At 39.9% G+C, this 17641-nt stretch overlaps 1 protein-coding gene across 2 annotated transcripts; it reads left to right on the top strand.

The window, feature by feature from the left end:
• The first annotated feature begins 540 nt into the window (after positions 1-540).
• tax1bp1b (Tax1 (human T-cell leukemia virus type I) binding protein 1b) lies at positions 541-17613 on the top strand. Of its 2 annotated transcripts, XM_055047770.1 has the most exons (18): positions 541-643; positions 3737-3930; positions 7860-7962; positions 8672-8862; positions 8956-9114; positions 9976-10124; positions 10238-10328; positions 12134-12319; positions 12477-12728; positions 12901-13071; positions 13183-13255; positions 13457-13575; positions 13680-13805; positions 14320-14406; positions 14848-15046; positions 15127-15275; positions 16266-16351; positions 16594-17613. In XM_055047770.1, exons 2-18 carry the CDS (start codon positions 3754-3756, stop codon positions 16790-16792), a joined length of 2517 nt encoding a protein of 838 aa, XP_054903745.1. In that variant the 5' UTR covers positions 541-643; positions 3737-3753; the 3' UTR covers positions 16793-17613. The 2 variants fall into 2 exon arrangements, with proteins under 2 accessions (XP_054903745.1, XP_054903746.1); XM_055047771.1 differs by lacking the exon at positions 14320-14406.
• The last annotated feature ends 28 nt before the right edge of the window (positions 17614-17641 follow it).

The following is a 17641-nucleotide window of genomic DNA, read 5'->3' as shown; positions in this document are numbered from 1 at the left end:
AGCCTCTCTATTTTGAATATTCCCTTGTCGATTGTAACAAGAAATGTTTCTTTAAAATTGGCTGAGATATAAACACACTGACAAGAAAGAAAAACAAGAACAAGCCCAGCAACAAAAAGCAAACATTGCTTGATAATAAGCTGATAATAAGAAATCAGCTTATTATGTTGCACCAATTAATTTGAACAATAAAAGTTCTTAGAAATTCAGAAAATGACACAATTGGGATGAATTATTAATATTAATTTAAATGGCAAATGTCATGTAGTGTAAAGCAGGGCTTAAACAGGAAGAAAACAGTTAAATGTGTTGGTAGGTGGTGTTCTATGGCAAGCCATTTTAACATAAATTCGGTTTCGTCTGACGATCCGTACTTACATTCTAGATATCTAAAAATGCATTTTGACTTGACAAAACTAAGTTTTTACTATCCCGAATAGTAATTTAAAATATCTGCCATATTAAAGCCGAATTTATGTTAATATGGCTTGCCACAATGTAACACGTTTTATCTCAGACACTTTGCGGAAGTGACGTTATGTTATTATTATTCCAGGAAAAGGACACGGGAAAGCCCTGAACTGCGTCAACTGCGTTTCTATGATACGTTTGGATGTTGGCTGATGTTTAACATGTCCACAAGGTATGTTTGATGTGTATTTTATGAATAGAATAAGGATACCACTGTTAACTTTGTGAGCTTTTCGAAGTGCGTTTCGAAAGTAGCTTGGCACCACTAAAGTTGCTAACTGTTTACATTAGCTATAACCTTGTATCCAACTGATAGCTGTGCTCTTTTTGTCTTGATGTGTCTGCTTTTTATTTGTCAAGGACGTCATGTAAAACATAATATTTAACACATTACGTAAATATTTTTCGGAGATGTTAAGGAGTACGTGCCTTTGGATGAATGGTAAAAGTGTCTAATAAAGTATGTCGCTAATTCCACCAACTGGCTGCTAGCTAGCTGCATTGCTAAGCTAGCCAGATATGACTGCTGTTTTCTGTAGGCCTTGTCCGAAACTTGCTGGCAAACGAATGATTTTAATGTTTATTTTCTCTAGCATTTGGTTTTATTGTAAGGCTAGAAATAATGTGATTACCCTGAATGATAATTGCGACCTGTTTTTGACAATTCTCCGTCTCAGGCCAAACTACGTCGAAAAAAATACCGAGGCCCAAATGGAAACTCCCCCTAAGGTTCCGCCCTCGTTATCGCTAATCATGGGTTGATTTTAATGGTAGAGTTTAAAATAAGCAAATTCAATCCACGTTTAAATGTGTTTTGTCACCGTATTATGTTTGTGATACATAATAGAGTAACAACGGCAAGCTGCAGCTCTGCCTATACCGAGTACAATGAAATATATATAAAAACTGGCTTTAAACAAGTGTACAATTTCTTGATTCCTGAATGAGGTTTCATGTTGCTCCCAGACCTTGGGTTCTTGGATTCCCGACTGATGACACTTAAGTGATGACTTATATGTGCCACAGGGATACAAGCCGGGTTCAATTGCAAGTAGAAAACGAAAAACAAAAGCCCTTAATTGGAAGATTGAAAGATATGTTCACAATTTTTAATGTATTTTTAATGATAAGATAGTGGATCAGTCCACTGTAATTTGTGTAATTGTAAGTCCAGAATACCCCATGTAAAACCTTTTCAGATGTCAAAATTTACATAACTATTTTTTTACCATTTAAAATAAGCTGAAACTTAATGAATCATTCCTATGGACAGCAATTTACGTGTATGCCTTTGCTTTCTCATATGCTGAAACTCATGAAGACTGAGAGGGTTTATTATCAATTTTATTACTTCCAATAATGGCACTAGGATTGAAATTAAATATTGATTCTGAAATTGTGCACTGCTAGTTTGAAGTAGGGATGCACCAATTACAGTTTTCTGGACGATTATCATTACTAATCTTTTAAAAGCCTGATCTGGCGATTCTTAATTTGTGTATAACTAATTGATTTTTTGTCTGAAACAATGCAAATATAACAAGAAAGTTGCTCAGTTGGAAACAGTGGGATGACTACTGCTAATGGCAAACTTAAAATTAGCGGTGCGCCAATAAATCAACCAGCAGACATGACGTGGTGGGCGGGTCTGTCAGTCAAACCTCTGTTACAGCAGAGCAAAAGAAGACACTCATTGATTTTTAGACCTTTGCTGAGATAGATCAGATCGGCTTCACATGTATCAGCCAAAAATTAAGAAAATCAAGGAAGATTTATCAGCTTATTGATTTCTCAGTGCACTCCTTGTTTTAAGTATCTTACCTAACAAATTGACATTCATTTTAAAATAGGAAACATTTACATACATATTGCCCAATTCAGACTATGGTTTGAAAGCAAGTTCACTATTCTTAAGGCAGTTTTGATGAAAATTTCTTGCAGTGATTAGTGTCATCTTAGCAAAAACTTAAGACATGGAAATTACTGAAGGCCTTTTTGTTGCCATTTGGGGATTGCTCGAACAGATGTATAAATGTCATCAAAATCCCAACCCTGCTGGTTTCTTTCTTTCTTTTTGGAACCCTTTAAACTTATTCAGACAGGAAGTTGTGATAGTCCCTGATCTTCAAAGAGATTAGGGACTTTTAAAATTGATCTGTTACCATATAGATTTTGATTGGACCAATGGACTCAACACTTTTTCCTCATCCTATTCTATCAGTATAGAAGTCAGTGTATAACAACAGCTCTTTGCGTTAATTGTACTTTTCCTCATGACATCAGCTAACATTTGGCTTTTCATGGTAGGAAAAACCAAATGTTAGTTGATGTTTCTGCTTTTTATATGCAGTGTAACAACCTTTTATTTGCATAGAAACCGAACGCATTAAGCACAAACAGCAGCTGGTTTTCGCTAGGAAATTGGGGCTGAGATAGGAGTGCTTTTAACCATGTAGAATGAATGACGAACATTGGAACAACAAATGAAAAACAATTGAAGCAACTTGTACTTTTCTTAAAAACAGTTTTAAGCCCAATGACATTTAATGGTCATCGATTTAATTTGGTAGAAAATTACATTTTCTGAAAATAATGAACTAGCACCAATTTTTGTGAAATCATGAAAATCCAGGCTTAATCGAGTTTTGTTTTATTTCTTGTGTAGCTCTAAGGGTTATTAAAAACAAACAATACATCTGAATTTCCTTTTCTATCTGCAGCTTTACATGCATCTACTCAAATATGTGTTTGCCTGAGTAAAATGTCTGAATTTTACTCAGGTTGTGATGTTAAATAAAAGTCAGTTATTACATGAGTTGTGCTTGTAGTTACTTTCTAGCAGCTGTTTGGCTATATTTAGCTCATAAAACTGATAGAAAGCCATGCCCAGCATGTCATCAGCTATTGGCTTATTATTAGGATCTGTTAATGCTGCAAAGGTTAGTTCAGAGTAACAATGATTAATCGCCTAGCTGTGTTAACAAAAGCATAAACCTCTTGAAGAAAAAAAAATGGTGTTGTATTAAACCTTTTAATGACAATAAATGTAATGAAATCTGGCTTCCTCTTTTATAACTTTCTTGTTTGTTGCATTATAGTGTCCAACCAATTTCCTTAAACCACTAGCGCCTGAAAACAGAATATTCAGTTTTATTCTGTTCCAGTTTGCTTTTTTTTTTTTACTGCTCCTGGTCACAGTAAACACCAACACCGGGGTAAGTTTTTCCTTTGGCTAATCTTTTTTTTTATGTCCTTTCCTGTGCAGCCACTGCTGAATGATATATGGCTTTGTTCCTGGATGGGACCTTATTGAGCAGAAACATGGACACATCGAATTTTGCCCACGTCATCTTTCAGAATGTGGGGAAGAGTTACCTGCCCCATGCTGCGCTCGATTGTCACTATACCCTGACGCAGTTCATCAAACCACATCCAAAGGACTGGGTTGGCATATTTAAGGTGAGGGAGCATCGTCACTGCTTTATGAAAGCATTAAAGCTGAGTATAAGATGCAAATAATGCGACATTATTGTCGCAGAGTTTTTCTTTGCTGAAGGGTTTTCTACTGCATCGTAAATCTGGAACTTGCTCACATCTTGGGTATCTAATTACATCTCAAGGCCAATGCTCACTCCATAAGAATGGAGAAAGTCACCCTTGAATGGAGAAAGTCAAGGCTGCAAGAATAAAGTTCTTGCTGGCATGCATTTCGTTCTTCACAAGAGTTAATATGCAGAATTTTCCGAAAGTCTTCATAGGGCTGACACATAACATCACTTATATTTCATATTTCTCAGACACAACCCCCCCCCACCCCCCCAAAAAAAAAGGTTCCGCATGTTTTTCTCAAACCAGGGTTGCAAGAATCACATAGTTTTGTTCTTGCAACCCTAGGAGAGAGAATAAAGTCTGTTTTCAGAGACAATGTTTTACCCGTTAGAGCATGACTTAATTTTACACTGCGGAAAGGGAGGGATTTTTGATTTACCTAAAACATAGAAACAAAGTATTAGGTCAGGCCTTACAAAACTAAAATATTGCAAGTGTAGCCATTCACATGTACTTCAAAGATGAGCTTGGTCAGAGGGAGTGAAGCATCTTGGCCCTCAGCACAAACTTAAGTGTCCCACATGGATCTCATTATAGGAACACATTAAATCCAGTACAGTGGCAGTAATTTATCTTAGTTTTGTCTGAAGTTTAGTGATCGTCTTCTCAACTAACTTGCTTTTTATCTACCAGGGATGAGATGAAAGTTTAGACAACCTGACAACAAGTTAAAAAGCATAAACTAACAGCTCTGTGTAGTTTGCTTCCTGCTGAACTTCTCTTTCTGTTTGAAGTGTTTGTCTTTGAAAGGAACTCGAGTAATAAACCAAGTTGATTTATCTTTTCATGTATGTATACCTTTTCAAAATGGTTTATCGCAGCAGAGAATAAAGTACAAATAAAGAGACACCAATGGTAGCTAACACATTTAGGTCTTCTGGAACATTAGTTGAAATTATTGACACATACAAGCTCTCTTCCTTAAGATGCTACTTTTTACTAATTCCCAGAAATCAGCTGCAGGTAGCTCAGTGTGCTATTATTATGTTCTTTCATATCTCAAGCTGGCATTTGAGGATTAGCAGACTGACAGGAGTGTTGTTGATGAACTTTCCACTTTACAAATGCATCTCCGTTTGTTACTGGAACCACTTCTGCTGCCAGGTCAAATGTGAATCCTTGCCATATTTTCCATCCTCTGCTGTTCCCTTTGATAATCAGAAATACTTTACTAATCCCTAAGGGGAAATTACTTGACATTGGAACACCAGACAGCTGATGCAAAGTTAGCCATGTAAGACGGTAAGAATTAAATTATCTTTAAGCTCACCTATTGGTATAAATGAGTTTTGTCATAGGCTGAACATGTATAGTTTCAGTGTGACAGCCAGGAATAATTTCCTATGTTGCCCTGTTTTACATAATGGCAGTCTGAGCCTGTCCCAAGTTTGGACAACGTTCTCCTTTCCATCACCATGTCCAGAGAGTTTAGTTCGTGGCCTTCTTGTTGATGTCCTTAACCCTCAGGCTGCATCAGATGACAACAGCGAACATGATGGCACTAGCCACCACAGACTCACACAGAGTCTGTAGCATCTTCTGGCAGATGTTAAAAGATATTTAGAAACAACAGAGGCCCTTCTGGATTTGTATTTTTTTTGACCTGTCTACTTTATTGGCCAAGTACACTCCGAAGTACTTGTACACCTCCACCCTGTCGACGGTGACCCTTTGAATGTCAGCAGGGGTCATTCCACAAACAGTTCTTTAGATTTTGCATCTGGTCTGGCTTGAAAGTCTTGTCCTGTAAAGACTTTAGCAGACCTTCCATTTCTCCATGCGTAAAGGTCGGACGTTGGAAATTCTCTTATTTTGTGCAGTTACTGAGTAGTTCAAAGTAGTAGTGAGATAAAGGACGGAGGCTCTCATGATAAATGTATTTTTTGTCAAGTCATTTTACAAAAGTCACGTAGGCTTTTGTGTACAGCCAAATGCAAAGATCAGAAAAAAAGAGTTACGTTAGGTTGAATCTGTTTCAATCTAGGTTCAAGATTTGATCTTTAAGCCAGTAGATGTTCAGAATGCTGAGCACAGGTTTGTAAACCTTTTAAATCCTGTGATTGACGTGTGAGTCATTTGGTGGTGGTCTCTTTCAGTAGAGTCCAAAGAGTCACAAGAGCATTCAGCAGCAAGTTGGGCTCTGTTGTTTTTGTTAAAGATTCAATCTATTGATTTGTTAGTGTTTTGTCACTGTCATATAGATCAATCTTTCATTGTATTTTACAGTTTTCTAGCTTGTTCCCTGTCATTATGTAGGATTATAATAGATGTAGGATTAAAAAAAAAATCAGTGTAATATGCCCTCCTGCATTTCAACAAGAAACACAGCTTTTGTACAATTGTAAAAGTTTACTAAATAGATTAAAAACAACAAACAAAAAATATATATATATTATTAGTGGGGAGTAAATGACCTACTGGCTCTTGTCTGCCTATAGACAAACAAAGACTTTGACTCTTGACTCTGTGAACATTAACCACACTGCAACTTGCTGGTGGTTCTGTGGTTCATAAAGGATTCTTGTAGAGGAAAGGCGTCAAAGAAAGCAAACTCAGCTTTATAATTAAACTGTCTCTAAGGACGACCTCTTTAGCTCACTCCTGGTTCTACACAGCCTTACTGGTGCATTGACAATGTTTCACCTCCTGCAGCATTATCCTCTCAGGTTTAATGCAAAATGTTTTTAAATTAAAAAAATCATCTTTAACATAAAGCTTGAGCTTGTTCTCTTCACTAAGTTTTACCCCCAGTCACTAATTTAAAAATGTTTAAGATAGCTCAACACCATACCTCTGTTTTTGCTTATTTATATTCTAACCCGAATGCTTTCAGTTCCGTTCAGTTTTCCCCAAACACCACCTCTGCAGCTCTAATGAGTGGACCGGTTAGAGCTAGCCCCTCAGTAATGACACTCACTAACAAGGCGCATGTTTTAATTGCTTCCTGTTCTTAACTGCTGGAGGCTGGAGCTGCACAGGCAACAACTGGGGTTTCTCTTTTTTTTTTTTTTTTTTTTGGGAACTCCAGAGCCCTTCTATCCGTGACTCACATGAACACACTGCACTGTAGCTGCGGGCTGTTTGTACACAGCTGAGAAGATAAACTGGCCAGTCAGGAAAAGAAAGTCAAAATCGAAATCTGCTGTTATGTCAGCTTGCATGAATTATAAATTTCAAATGGCTGACTTTGGTTTTGTGACAAAGGCTGGTGTCGCAGTCTGGTTTTACTGGATTTGTTGTGGATGCATGTGTGCACGCCTAAAAGCAGCCCTCTCAATGTGACACTGATTCAGTTTGACACTTTTATGGCACCAGTCTGAAGTCGTGGATGTATTTTCTACACTCCCGCCTCCCCCCCACCTCAGCAGACATCAGTTAACAAGACATAAAATACATATAATTACATTTTGGTTTTCATTTTCAAGTTGCCTATGTATAAAATTTTCACCTATTTTCCTCTTCTTGTTAACAGTGAGTTGTTGCTGCAATTCCGCACTCAGGCTTTTTCACGATGAGCATCCTGAAACCTCCGGGAGGTGGTTGCGTTATGGTAGTCTTTCCTCTTTGAGGGGCAAATTGCAATTGTAGACATGTTCCTACCTTCCATGGCAGCATAGATTTAAAAACCCTTCATTACTTCAATATACCAGCTTGAGATAATTTGGAAGTGCCTGTAGATTCATGTAAAAAAATCTCCCCTGTTGGTTCCCCATTGTTATTATAATGCACTGATGTGGTTGGAGCGTCTGGTTAAACGGATTCCCCTCAATGTGTCACAGGTTGGTTGGAGCACAGCGAGGGATTATTACACATTCTTGTGGTCGCCTCTCCCAGAGAACTACGTGGAAGGCACAGCAGTCAACAGAACCGTGATCTTTCAGGGTAAGGTCTTGCTGTAGCTTTCTGTAATTCTGACACATTTAAATGAGGGTATATGAAGGAGCTGTTCAGAGGATTGTACGGGTTCAGGACTGAACCATGAAGTGCACTAAAATTCCAGACTATCGCAACAGATCTACAGAGGTAGAAAAAATGTTACATACCTGGCTGGCAGAGATAACTACAAGTCATATTAATCAGTCCTTATTGTAGAAAATTCTCACTTTACTTAGCTTTAAGTAATGCTTTAAGCTGTGTACACTTGCTATAACCCTGGGAACTTTGTTGGCGTTTTTTAAAGAAAACTTATGAAACCTTTCAGGAGAAGACAAAATGAAGCATTGTCTTGCTGTCGGAATGTGAGTAGAGCAAAGCACAGACAGCATAGGCACCAATAAAAATAAATAAATAAAGGAACATTTTTGCATGTAATTATGCTATTTTAACAAAATAAATGAAAGTTTTAAGGCTCTTGGCTTCTTTCCCAAGAGTGCCAGCACATTTATCCTCTTGTGGCAAAACAACCCTTCAGATATGAGGTAGAATAAATATAGCCACACATGCTTAATTGGGATTTTAGATTTAAAGTGACATCTTCGTACACATTTCTATTCTAAATGGTCAAGTGCAGCAAATTCCTACCTGCTTTTACTTTACTAAATCTACATTCCTTTGCATCCTTCTTTAATCACTGTTTGCAATACTTCCCTAGGTTACTATGTCCCCAATGACGATGGGGAGTTCTACCAGTTTTGCTATGTGACCTACAAAGGGGAGATCCGGGGGGCGAGCACACCTTTCCAGTTTCGTGCAAACAGCCCTTCCGAGGATGAGCTGTTGACTGTTGAAGACGAATGCAATTCTGACATTCTGGTCGTCACCACCAAGGCTGGCTTGCTTGAGGTAGAGGATCACATAAAACTGCTCATTTAAACTGCGCAGACTTTTAATCTGGTTGCTGCGACAAAATGTTCAAAATGTTTCTTGTTTGAGCAGCAAAAAGTGGAAGAAGCCCAGAGAGAGAAAGATGAGCTGCTGAAAAGCCTGGCCCTCATCCAGCAGGAGAAGGAGCAGCTTGATGCAGAGAAGGAGAGTCTGCAGAAGGAGTTTGAGCAAGAAAAGGAGACCTGTGCCCAGCTGAGAAGAGAGATCCAAGTAAGTTTATACTGGTTAGGCCTGCCAGCTCCATGCAGATCGGTATTTTTAATACTCCCATCTATTTAATGAAACCAAGTCTTCACTTTTAGCTTTGATCTGAACTGGGAGTTTTCTTTAAAGTAATTATAGATTCTAAAATACATAGTTTATAAGAAGATTCTTCTTGTTTTAACCTTTTTTTTTAATGTATGGCTAAGCAGTCTGCTAGCACCCCCTAGTGAAGCAGCCCAAACATGGAGAGTAACTCGAACCAGCAATACAGTAAAGTAGTAAATCACACTCTGACAAATAGAAATGCCTGCATTATCAAGGTTGTCATTCCACTTTTTATAGCGTAACATTAAGTCTTAAGAGCATTGTCAGTAATAATCTGGTGTGCCGCTGTGTGTCATAAATCTGCTGGTTTTAAAGGTTTTACAGATGTAAATATGATTACAGATTTTGTGGTTGTTAATTTTATTGCTTTACTTTTATATGAAATTTTTATGTGGTGTGAATATAAAGATCCCGAAACTCTTCTCATAAGCAAACTGTAAAAAAAAATTATTTTGCTTTTTTTTTTTTTTTTAATTCATCTTCAGAGTTCAAAAACTCTACGTGGAGCTGTGACATTCTTTATGATTTAGTCTTCGACGACAGTAAAATTTTAATGCCGTACACGCATTCTCCAAACCTTTTTGAGACAAAGCCAGACATGGAAAGGACTCTGTTATTTCAGATTTTAACCCATTTAGATCCTCTATCTCTTGGCACAAAACCCAGCGTAGTTTTTATTAGTACGATTTCAATTAGCCATTGTGTAAATCAACAAGTTCAAGTGTCTCCAACCTCCTTTTTATTTGGTGGTTTGTTTCCCAGGAGGTGCTGCACTCGTCTCAGGCCCTTCAGGAGGAGAAGGAAGAGGTCAAGAGGCGACTGGAGGAGGCCACGGCCAGGATCGTCCAGTTGGAAGAGGATCTGATTGGAGTCACACAGAAGGGACTTCAAAAGGAAACCGAGCTGGACAGGTGACTTGTTAAAGATGAATTCAGATTTTTGGAGTACAGGATACACCCCAAAATTTGCCGTTATGCTTTAATATGAACAAATTTTTTACATCTTTTTTTTTCTTTCTTCCTAGTCTTAAAGATCGATTGAAGAAAGTCGCTCTAGAGAAAGAGGCTCTCGAATCTCATGTAAAGAATGAGAGAGATGAGAAGGAACTCTACAAGGTGATGTTTAATTATTTTAAAAGTTGAACTTTAGAAATAACAATATAAAAATTTACGTAAAGTGAGTTTAAGTAACTTTACAGCCAGATATATCTGTATCACCCTTCTGGTTTGTTTAAAAGAAAAAAAAACACTTGGTGACAGATATACCTTCTAAATCATTTGCTGTGTAATTTGAGACATGCCAGACTTAGAGGCATCCTTCGTTAACTTTTGTTTTTTCCCCCAATTCTTTCCTGTTTTTCCACTTTGTGCTCTTTGAATAATTTTGTGTAGTGGAACATTTGAGTCTAAACGGAGCATGCCTCATTCTGTCTCCTGGTCCGTCTGGTGTTTGTGCGTCCTGTGTTGTGGTGGGTGCTCCACAGGAAGTGGGAGGGCCACATACTGTAGTGTCGCCACAGAAATGGAGCCCAAAACCCCCATATCTAATTTAGCTTGCACCATCACACAGAGGATGTTGCCGAAGGACAATTTTAAAGACCTATCTTAATCTCTGTTTCTTTTTAATGAGGTCACACAACATTTGATTTATTAGCAGGGGTTTGACGCAGTCTTGAAAAACCCAAACAGGAGGTCTAACCAGAAGAAAGTAGAGCGTGGAAGAAGTCTCTGAGTGTCCAAGATTTAATCGTAAACCTTGAATTTCTGAAAATGAGAAAAAAGAAAAAACAGTCTTTTCACTTCGATTTTAGTTAATCTTAGTAACTAGCAGAACACAGATAAATGGGCACTTATTGAAAAATAAAAAACAGACCAATTCAGCATTTTTCTTTCTTAGTTCTTTTTGGGAAAGGTCTCTAGATGATCTTAAATCATGAGTTCAAATTAGCACCGTGGCCATTAGACTGGGCCTGGCGGAGATGCCAAGCAAATCACAAACTGTACCTTTAAAGAATCTTAACTTGGAATAGGAAAATCCAATCAAGATTTTACGAGACAAAGTGTCTAAAATTAGATTATAATCCATGTTAATTAATTTCAGTAATTCAAACAGTTATGTATTCCAGCGGTTTTTATGCTAATTTGATGATTAGGGTGTTTAGCTTTTGAAACTCAAAATTGAAGTTTCTCATGAAATTACAATATTACCTAAGAGCAATATAAAACATTCATTCCAGCGAAGATATTTTCCATTTTGATCCACACAACAATGGGACGCAGTGAAGCAGATGCTCACTTGCAGTCTGCACGCGCAGTCTCACATGTGCATTCAAACCGCACCAGAATTCCCTTTAAACGAACCGAGACCGGGGTTTTCAGGCGGCTCAGACGTCACTTTTTTCTGGTCTGCGTCAGCGTTCGATTACTCATTCCCACCTCTATGTAGGAACCGGCTGATGGGATCAGAGTTCGATTGAACAGGGCCGTTGTGAAAGCACCCCGAGAGTCCTTCAATCAAGCGTCTTTATGAGATGTTTAGTGGAAAGAAAACGTGGTAGAAAAAGGTGTGCTAGCAGCTGTGCTAACCACAGCATAGAGAGAACGGGGAAGCAGAGCAAATTCATGAGTTTGAAAAAGACTCACAAGGTGTGAATCAGAAGCCTGGTTAGGCCTGTGCTGTTTGGTAATTTGTTGAACTCACAGATAATAAAACTCAACCGTTTAAAGCTTTTATTTTGTGTATTAGAAAAGCTGCACAAAAATTGCAGAAATTTCAGTCTGGAAAAGCATGAAATTTTGAAATGTTAAATTTTTGTGTTTTTATAAATGAGGCAAAAAGTTATAAAAACTCATACTGCTTATTTTGTGTGTCTGTGTGTGTGTGTTCTGTTTCTTCATATTTCTCATTGTGCTCGCATCAGATTCACTTGAAAAACCGGGAGCTGGAAAACACTAAGCTGAGTGCGGAGCTGCAGATGCTGAAGTCTGTGGATGTAAACAAGGAAAACACCATTGCCCAGTTCAAAGAAGAGGTGGGACGCCTGCAGGCATGCCTCACAGAGAAGGAAAAACAGTACAAAGAAATCCTGGCCAAAGTTTCTCCTTTGGTACGAATTACTGTACTTTTTTTTTTTTTTTACCAAGTTTTAAATTAGCATCAACAGTAGAAGATGATGTCTTTTAATGTTTAATAACTGTACAGCGACTTTAAAACCTCTGCTCGACGTAAAAGTCTAATGTGACAATAACATGTGGTTGTACCAGGGTGACATGAAGGCCCTGAAGGAGCAGCTGCGGCAGAAAGAGGATCAGCTCCAGGCCAACCAGCAGCAGTCCTCCCTGCTGGCCGCCGAACTGAGGGACGCTTCCAGCGCCCGAGATCGCACCATGTCTGAGCTCTACCACATGAAGCTGGAGGCGGATGCCCTGCGCCAGGCCAAGGCTGAAGCTCAGGCCCAGTGTGTCCACCTGGAACTCATCGTCGAACAGATGAAGGCAGACGCCAAAAAGGAGGCGGTGAGGATGAACGTTTCCATGACAGGCCTTCATTTCAATTATTTTAGAAGATGACTTTCGTTTACGACTTAGCCGATCAGTCTTTTACTGGCCAGTTTCGACTCCTACCCTATTTTCATGCAGTCTTTTTAATTGTACTCTTCTTCTTCTTCTCCCGTCATTGTAAAAACAGTCCAAATCGGAGGAGGAAGCGAGCACAGACCCGGCTGTTGTAGCAGAGCTGCAGAGAGAGGTGGAGGACCTGAAGCTGCGGCTGCTCATGGCTGCAGAGCACTACAAGGAGAAGTACAAGGAATGCCAGCGACTGCAAAAACAAGTCCTCAAACTGTCTGAACAGCAGGGGGTAGGTTCCAGCAGACACCAGCCGCCAAGCTTCATCCATAAACCGAACTTACATTAGATGTTATGTTGCGCTCTGGCTGGTTTTAACATTCATTTGTGTTGCTGTTCATAGGAAGTGAAGAAAAGCACAGCACAGGAGGCCGCCGCAATCCCGGCATCGGGGAGTCCAGACACATCGGTGCCGGGTATTTATGTCCAGTTCCGTCTGGTTATATGGGAGAAGTAGATGGTTTTATCATAGAAACTTTAAATGTCTTAGAAAAGGCCACAGTAGCTTACTGTCGTTGTTTATGTCCTTTGATTTTTCTCCCCTTTTCAGTCAGTTTATTTTAAACCATGATAAATGAGAAGATCTACATATTTTGGTTGCATTCTCGTCTCTACAGGCAGCCCGGGTTCTGCTGACCCCATGTTGGAGGCCATCATCCAAGAGAAGCTCAAAGGCATCAGCAGAGAAGCTTCAGACAGAAACGACAAATACAGGAAATGCAAGCAGATGCTGATGGTAAGCAATGTGTCTGCATTCTGCGCAAAACATGCAATGGTCCTCTAATCCCGAGAGGACAAAGTGTGATGAAAACAGGGTGATGAGTGTCTGTTGCCTTTTAGGAGGAAAAGGAGCGCAGCAGCTTGTTCGCAGACGAGCTGGCCAAGACGGAGCTGAAATTAAAGGAGCAGCTGAAGACCAACGAGAGTCTAAAGTTGCAGCTGGCTGCTGCAGAGGACCGTTATAAGGTCAGGCTTCGAGCGCGGCGCTGGTGCCTTCAAAGCAGTTCGGTCTTCAGACTCGACTGTTTTTATCGGCGTCCATGGCTGGTCTTGCTCAAGGATCGAGACTTTGATGCTTTCTTTCCCCCCCCTGAACATAGTTGTTCTGACAGTGTTGTTTATGAGCCGGCCTGTCTGTTAGACGGCGTTTTACTGCTGTTTATGTCAGGCTCTGGAGACAAGCGAGGTTTGGCTCGGAGGAATCCTTTTTAGTCGCGCTGCTAATGCTGCGTTTGGCTCGGGTCAGGCGGATATTTGCTTAGTGTCTCAGGAGAATCCCAGCAGGTTGTTTTGCTTTGAGGAGTATCGAACGTAAATCAGGCCGTGGCCAAAGGAAGCCGTTTATGCTTGTGATCAATTAATGTCACATACCGAAGCCTGCCTGTATTTCAGCGAGACATTTTTCAGTCAGGAGCGCATTAAGTGTAAGAAAAGATGGTCTTTTCATTCCTCTTGGTTTTGTGTCCATTGTTTACCTCAGAGTCAAGTAGCTGAGAAGGGTCGGGAGCTGAAGGAGCTGAGGGACACGTTTGCACTCGTTGTGAAGGAGAAGGAAAAACTGGAGGGGGTTAGTAACAGCTTTCATTTTCTCTTTTATAGACTCCCGCCACTCCAAACATTCCCTAAAATATACAATTTTCTCTCTGCCATTTTGTCTGGGTTTAAAATACCACTAATTGCAGAAGCAAATAAAATGCTGTCTGTTTCATTGCTTTGCTCCACAGTAAGGTCCTGGCAGGGCTAATACTTCTAATGCCGGTACAGTTCAAAGAGGTGGGATTACCCCATTTGAGGTTGACTGTCAATTAGCTTGACCTCATTAATTACAAAACTTTTTTTATATATAAGCTGCTAACTAAGCTTTGCTTTGAAGAAGAAGAAAAAAAAAAGGTCCCTTGTATCATATTCCCAAAACAGCTTGGTGGCTTCTGAGCATAAACTAAAAATGACACATCACTATTGCTTTCTTGGTGCAAAATAGTTTAAATTCTGCTCTTGTTTTCCCTAGGAGCTCCAGAAGAGCAGCAGCAAGAAGGGCGATCAAGGGGCCAGTGAGAAAACCAGTTTGGAGAACCTTCAGACCAGTGTGCCTTTAATTCTTCAGTACCCCGTCCCTTACGCCCAGGACACCCCGACCCCACTGCTGGTCTCTCAGAGTCCAAGCAAACTACACTTTGGGAACCCTTATTCCATCTCAGACTCAAAAGGTGAATGTTTCTTTAAAAAAAAAAAAAAAAAAAAATTATGTAGGATTGATTTTTTTAAAGTGGTTGAATTATGTCTGCAGATGAGACAGAGGAGGAGTTCTCCGATGATCAGCCTCTGAAGCTGCCCCCCGTCGGCCCACCCTCCTGGGACAGCAACGTGGTCTGCATCCAGCCCTCCCGCAACCTCAGCCGGCCAGAGGGACACGAAGAGACAGAGGAAAACAACAATGTGAGCGCCTTGTCTGTTTTAGCCACGCAATACCGCCTTGTCAGGATTCACATGAAAAGCAGAGGTCCAAGTCCTCTGCATGGCACGTTAGGTCAAAAACCTAATTCATATTTCATCCCAGTAGTTTCCCACCACACTTGCAAATATGTACTTTGTGTTATTGAGGTTTGTAGCTGTAATATGTGTTGTAGGATTTTATGGAATAAACCAAGCCAAAATGATAAATGGCAGTGAAGAGGAAGGAAAGTGACACAGTGTTAGTTTCTTTCCAGCTGTTGAAAGAAAACCCGCAAAAAGATGTTGTAGTTTGGTGCAAGTTTTGGAAGAGCCTCAGCAAACTGATGGAATTTGGTGAGATGAGACCAAAAGATAAAACATATTTGCCTAAAAGCAAGGCAAGTTTAAATGTGTAGCATGTGGCAGCAACAAGGCAACTCAAAGAGCTTTAGATGATCAAAACATAACATTGTAGAAGCAGAATAAAGGAAATGAATGAAAAAGTTGGAATATTGACTGCAGTTGATGATGTTCCGGTTATTATTGAGTTGAGGGTGACTTAATAAAAGTCCAGATCTATATTTGTCTGAGAATGTTTGGCAAAAGTTGAAAAACAACATTCACAGCTGGTCTCTTGGCAGAACTCAGGCTGTAAGTTTGAGCCATTTTACAAAGAGGAATTCACAAAAACTCGAGACATTCCTTAAAAAACTTGATGCGGTGATTTTGAGGAGAAATGACTGGCTCGAGTGGACCGACTGAAAAGCATGTATCTTTTATTTTTTTCTCCTTTAGAAATGCGAACTGCTCCATGTTGGTTTCTTGTAAAACATCCTAACAGTAGTTTGTGGCTGAAACATGACGCAAAGTTAACAAGTTGGCAACGTTGGAAGTGACTCCAGTGTCCAGCGGTTATTTTGTAGGCATGTTATTTATCGCTGTTGATGGTCTCTTTTCATATTTATGTTTTTGTTTTTTTTTTGCCCCTCCAAGGTTAACACCAACGAACAGCCGCTAGGAACAGAAACACGCGGCTCATTTGTGAATGACGGACAAACCCCTTTCTGCTTTGACTCCAGGTAACAAACCTTCCCCCGCTAAGCTTTAGTGTTAGCCATGCACTAGCCTCACTCGGCTTCTGCGACATAGCCGCCCTTTTTGTTACTGTTGTCGATGAGCAGGCCACCCACGCTGCGGCAAACACACGTTCCTCATTAGCCGGCGCTCCTGTTTGTTGCTCGACTTCCATTAACACGAGCGCTCTCTTCCTCTCCTGCTTCTTCCGCTGTCTTTTTTATTGTCCTGCCCCTCTCCCCCGCAGCATGGACATGAAACGCTGTCCGCTCTGCGAGGTCATCTTCCCGCCCAACTACGACCAGAGCAAGTTCGAGGAACACGTGGAGAGCCACTGGAAGATCTGCCCCATGTGCAGCGAGCAGTTCCCCCTGGACTGCGACCAGAAGGTGTTCGAGAACCACGTGCTCACTCACTTCGACGGGCACCCGCTCAACTTCGACTGAAGAACCCGAAAACCGACGGAGTCTGCAGACTTTCTGCCATCCACTGAAAACGAATCACTTTCAGCTCTCTTCTGCATGTGGTGGTGTTCGGCTCCTCTCCGTAGAGCTATCCTAACTTTTGCTTTCTTTTAACTTTGAGATCCACTCGGAGGTGACGTTTGAAAAAAAAATTACAAAGTTATTATTTAGCGTGTATCACAGGGCTTTTAAATCAGTTGCGAATTAATAGTTTTTTGGATTACAGTTTTAAATGTTTCCCTTCTTTTCGGATTTGGAAAGAGGAGACTGTTCTACCTTATAATTCTTCTGATTTTGAACGGACATGGGTTTTCTCAGATCTGTAACGCTGCAGGATGTAACGAGTCAGGGAAAAAGAGACGTGTTTACCAAACCTACATTTAACACATGCGAACACATGCTTCCCCCCTTCATTTTTGCTGTACAGGTCATCGGTCAGCCGTCATAGAAAGCAGCCTCGGTGCACTATATTCAGTCAGGGAGAAATCTTAAGTAACTGTACCCATACAAGAATATACAGTATATCATCAGATCATCTATTTTAGAAAAATTTAAGGCAATATTGTGACCGCCTTAATACTTTGTGTAATATGTAGATTTTATTTAGCTAGGCTTCCTTTTTTTCTTTTGTTTTGTTCTGATTCTCTTGTTTTCAAATCTACAGCTAATCAGTGCATGCTCAGCATTTGTTCATTTTCCTTCTTTCTGTTTTCAGCTATTACGTTATTTCATTCATTAAGATGTTTCATTAGTTGAGTGAGTTTCATGTATCTAAATAAACTAATAAAATGACTTTGAAATTGCACCGTCTCATAATTAATGAGCGGGAGT

The sequence above is a fragment of the Poeciliopsis prolifica genome, unplaced genomic scaffold (assembly GCF_027474105.1).
Source record: "Poeciliopsis prolifica strain line A6 unplaced genomic scaffold, Auburn_PproV2 SCAFFOLD026, whole genome shotgun sequence".
Classification (NCBI taxonomy): Eukaryota; Metazoa; Chordata; class Actinopteri; order Cyprinodontiformes; family Poeciliidae; genus Poeciliopsis; species Poeciliopsis prolifica.
This window is presented reverse-complemented; position numbering and strand designations above follow the sequence as displayed.